The sequence below is a fragment of the Plectropomus leopardus genome, unplaced genomic scaffold, assembly GCF_008729295.1.
Source record: "Plectropomus leopardus isolate mb unplaced genomic scaffold, YSFRI_Pleo_2.0 unplaced_scaffold26226, whole genome shotgun sequence".
NCBI lineage: Eukaryota > Metazoa > Chordata > Actinopteri > Perciformes > Serranidae > Plectropomus > Plectropomus leopardus.
Genome location: NW_024628520.1, coordinates 262 through 5,110, shown reverse-complemented (window position 1 = coordinate 5,110; position 4,849 = coordinate 262). Strand labels below are relative to the sequence as shown.

The window sequence follows — 4,849 nt, the reverse complement described above, 5'->3', positions numbered from 1 at the left end:
ATATGATACTTAAGAGCCTCTAAATTCAGACTGCTCCAAAGAGGGGCTTCTTCTCTCTGAGATATTTTGAGACGAGGTCAGCTGAGGCCCTCTGAGGGGGCTGAACCTCATCATGGCGCTTTGAGTCGAGAGCAAATAGCCTGCCATTTTGACCGAGGCCTCTGAGCCCTCAGAGCTCAGCTGGCGGTTTGCTATGTGGATAAGGACTGTGTGAGAGAGGAGGAATTTCATTTTCTCCGTCTCCAGTGAAAATCACAGTTCCCAACAAACTCTGCTCTCAGAAGGGAGGGGTGAGTGGTTCAGGGGATTATATAAGAAAAAGAGAAGGACGTTTTTTTATCCTACTCATACTAATTTAAAGCTGGAATACTCTGTATTTTTATGGCAACATTTAAGATAGATACTGTACGTAATTAGGCTATTCACCTCCCATCAACCTCATGTAAGTCACAACAATTCGTACTGTGAAGTGACATTAGTGTTGTGTGTTCTTCTGCCCTCCACAGGCCAAAACAGATCTTAATGCACACGACATTCACACCACTCTCAGGATAAACTGTCATAGTGAACCCTTCATTTTTCATCTGGCACTACTATTGGGTAAAATTTTGATTTGTCCACCATTTTTTGGTGGACAAATTACATTTTTAACCAAATTTTGACCAAATTCCACCAAAACTGATGACATTCCTAACCTCAGATGCACCGGATTAATTTTATACATAAAATACATGTCCAGTTAAAATAAACTGTTATTTCTACATCCTAAAAAAGCCCACCCTAAATTAAATGTTATCTTCTCCATTACCTAAAGAGGGCTGAAAAGAGACAGTGAACAGTGCAGTAAAGTGTGGAACTGCCTCTCCAAAGATGGTGATGTAGGTGTTTGCAAATACCTGCAAAGCAAAAATATGCCATGGATCTGACAAATCAAGTCACTGGTTCATTTCTAGAATCGACTATGTATAAAAATGTTAAATTTTCTTTAATAAAGATATTCATTTAAAAAACAAACCGCCTGAGTAGATTTGTCTGCACATCTCTGTGCAAAATCAGTGCTCATTCTACATAGAAAACTTCTATTTTTATTCCAGTTCAAAAATTCACTATATCAGCTGCCATGTCAAAAAAACATTTTTTTTTCCAGCTCTGAAATTGGTATCGGTTTTGAAAATCTGATGAGTCAGGCTCTAGCGTATGATTGGTGCTAATTAGCAAAAGGCAAGCTCAGATTCTTAAACTAAGATGGTGAACAAAGTAAACATCAGCATGTTAGCACTGTCGCTGTGAGCACATTAGCATGTAACTCAAAGCAAAGTACAGCCTCTCAAAGCCTCTGCTGTTGACTGTAGCCTCTCAGTCATGTTTTTTTAACTCATTCAACTTGAGTGTTTTGGTCTGAACAAGGCTGAGGGAACTTGATGTAAGAAATTTCAGTACGTTATTTAAACTTGTGTTCTCTTTTTGTTTTCTTCTATAGAAACAGGTTCAAGCCACATGGTTGTCTCCTAATAGGACACAAACTCCCCACAGAAGTTTGACCTGCTTTTGACACAGAAAGGAGCTCTTCTGTACAACCATACTCCGGACTGTGGGAAAGTTTGTTCATATAGGCAGGTAAAGTCACAAACACACACACACACACACACACGCACGCACACTCTGACACACACGTCCAGTTTCTTGGTACAACTTGGATTTGAGAAGCTGCTGAACCTTAACATGAGAGGTGTGAACCGTTGGAAAATCAGCCATTAACACATCCTATCTGATGGGTAAGCTCTGGTTGTGAGCTGCTCTGATGTGTTGAAAAGCAGGTAAGGCAGATCTAGATAAGCTCGGGCACAGGCTGCATTATATCGACCGGCAGTTTCACTGATGGTATCAGCGCCTCTCAGTCTTGAACAGCCTGAAAAACAACTCTTTTGATGCAAATAAAACCCTCAATGATGACTCCCAGGCTCCTGAGAACCAGCCTCAGGCTTGTGTGCATAAATAAACATTAGAAGAGGTAAGAAGAGATGAGTGATAATCCCGTGCAGGATTGTAAACGTGACAGTAATGAGTGTGTATTCATGAAAATTGGTCTAAAATAAGCTTTAATTGCTACATCTGTCACTTTCTTGACCGACTGTGGTCTATAAGGAGGCATTTTAAAGTTAAATGTATAATATGATAAGTAACATTTCTGCATCAAAGTCTTTAAAATCAACTAGACCATTGTTACATATTGTGTTAAGTTGTACCCCTAAATTAACCCAAATGTTTCCAGCAATGTTAAAACATAGTGAAATCTGTCAATTCTGTATTAGATTCTGCTAACAATCCAGAAGAAATACTTCTCACAGAAATTAGAGGGATCTTAACACGACGTTGGGAAATGTATGACTGTGTTCCCTTAGCTTTCCTGTGGGCGGTGCTGTGAGAGTATCCGTCCACTCTGTGAATGTTAAAATACATGTAGTGAGAGAGCTATGTCTCCATTCTTAGCGTCCTGTAACTTTCTGTGTTGGTGTCTGATAAGGTTGCACCTTGTCCCCTTCTCTTGTTTGTGGTATTCATGTACAGAGTGACATCTGCAGGGATGTGTCTGACCTTGTAAAGGGAGCCTCAAGCAGTAAAGGGACAGTTCAGTCCAAATCAAAAATAAATATTTTTCCTTTTACCTGCAGTGCTATTGATCAATCTGGATTGTTTTGGTGTGAGATACCAAGTGTTGGAGATTATCTTCCTTCCCTCCAAAATAATGGAGATGCAGTGCCACAAAATAGACTGAAAAGCTCAGCAGCAGTGTCTCTTTCTGAAATCATAACAAGGCTACTCAAGATAATCCACAGACCTTGCTGTGAGCAGTTTCATGTATGAATTATTTTCTTTCTACTGAACTACACTCGCCAAAGGAATCACTTTGCAGAAGGAAAAGATCAAGCAAATGTTCTTCTTTTCACAGCGAAATCTTAAACAACCTGTATTAAGTTACTACTCCTGGGTAAGAACTGGTCTGTTCTCCTGTCGCCCTGAATCCTGCCTGGATAAACAACCATAAAAAAGATGGTGGAATGGATGTGTAGACAACTGTGTGTGTGTGTGTGTGTGTGTGTGTGTGTGTGTGTGTGTGTGTGTGTGTGTGTGTGTGTGTGTGTGTGTGTGTGTGTGTGTATTCTCTTCTGTAATCTCCATACCGTGTTGGACCAGAACTTGACAATGGGAGCGTGGTAGAAGGCATAAATTTTCCTGGTTAAGGGCAGCTTCCTGGAGCGAATGTGTGTCTCCATGTCGTTCTTTGCCTCCACGTGGTCGTGGGATCTGGCCTCCTTGAACACATCCTGCAGAGAGGTTAAAGAGGCCCAAATTAGATAACAGCGGGCCACAATGTGGAGAGAGAATAAGAGACAGAGAGAAAAGTAAAGAGGAGAATGTGAGTGAAAAAAAGAAAGCAAATAAATGGCAGATTAAAAAGAAACACAAAGAAAGGAATTTAAGGCTCAAAGTGCAAAAGATTATTTATCAACAAAAATGTGATTTCTGTCTTTTTATACAACAGACATAACGCCTGTTATTTTGGACACGCTAGGATCATATATTGCATCTTTCAAACTAAAAGGAAAAAGCGAAGGACAAAAATACAAAAACAGAAGGACTGAGTAAATCGAACCATTTGGATGTCTTCAGCAATGTTCTGGAAGTTGTGTTCGCTGTCCTCCATGGTCATCTGGTGGTCGTCCTGACTCTGAGGGATGTGAGCCATCTCAGCCTTGGATTTGTACTCCAACAGGAGGATGGCAGGAGGCACCAAGATACTCAGAATCACCTAGAGACAAATGCACACTCATGTGGGTGGATGCTTCTATATTTGTCGAAAGAGTCTTTTGAATTACACACACTAATGAATCCCAAGTGTTCTATTACCCAAGTGCACAACTAAACTGCTTCAACTAATGTGAATGTTTCCTGTATTATAGAACCAGTGACAAAAACAGTACAGTAAACAGGGTTCAAGACTCGCTGGGAAAATTCCCACAAAGAGGTCACCTGCGAGGACCTGTCACAACAGCTAATTTTGGTGGATGACAGTGTTCCAGAAGCAATTGCGCTTAACAATACTGTTGTCATTTTTAAGTTTCAGTGTGTAAGATACAGGGGTTTTAGCAGCGAGGACTGCACATTGCAACTAGATGAAACTTTCCCCATTGTTTATTTTTCATGTGGCTTTCAACAGGAGCCAAATTATCCACAGAGGTCTATTCCACTCCAAATCAAAAAGATCAGGTGGGAAAAAATAACACCAAATAGAGCAGTTTAATGTTACAAAATCAGTGTTTCCCTGATGCTGTTTTGCATGTTGGAGAGGGACGGCTCACCCACCACATGTCAGTGTGCTCATTTTTTTCCCTCTGATTTCTTTAAAACCGGACATTAAAGAGGTACAGTATTTTGCCAGTCACATTATTGGCAGAGGTATCTTCCTCTCCAAAACAAATGGACAAGGGATTCAAACTGCCAAAACACTGACTAAAGCAGTTTTGCATTTAAAAAGTCAGTGTTTTTCCAATACTCTTGTAGCAGATGGGCTTCCATGTATGGTGGCTAATGTGAAAAAACAAATGTGTTTGGTTTGTCCATTCTGGGCCACTGTAGAAACACGACAATGCAATATGACATATGAAAACTCCCAATGTAGATATAAATGGCTCATTCTAAGGTAATGAAAATATGACAATTCTTACTTTCAGGTGATTATACACTACATACTTATTATATTTCTTTTTTTCCAATATGTCCCCCTAAATCCATGGACAAGACCATTTAATGCCACTGATATAACGATTATTTAATAGTATAATAATGT

General features: G+C 39.9%; 1 protein-coding gene across 1 annotated transcript; it reads right to left on the bottom strand.

Moving 5' to 3' along the window:
- Positions 1 to 3,161: 3,161 nt before the first annotated feature.
- On the bottom strand, positions 3,162 to 3,811 carry LOC121966890 (transient receptor potential cation channel subfamily M member 7-like; the record flags this gene model as incomplete). Its single annotated transcript, XM_042516960.1, has 2 exons — positions 3,162 to 3,326; positions 3,656 to 3,811. Coding segments are annotated over 2 exons (321 nt in total), but the record flags the coding sequence as incomplete, so codon positions are not given.
- Positions 3,812 to 4,849: the final 1,038 nt, after the last annotated feature.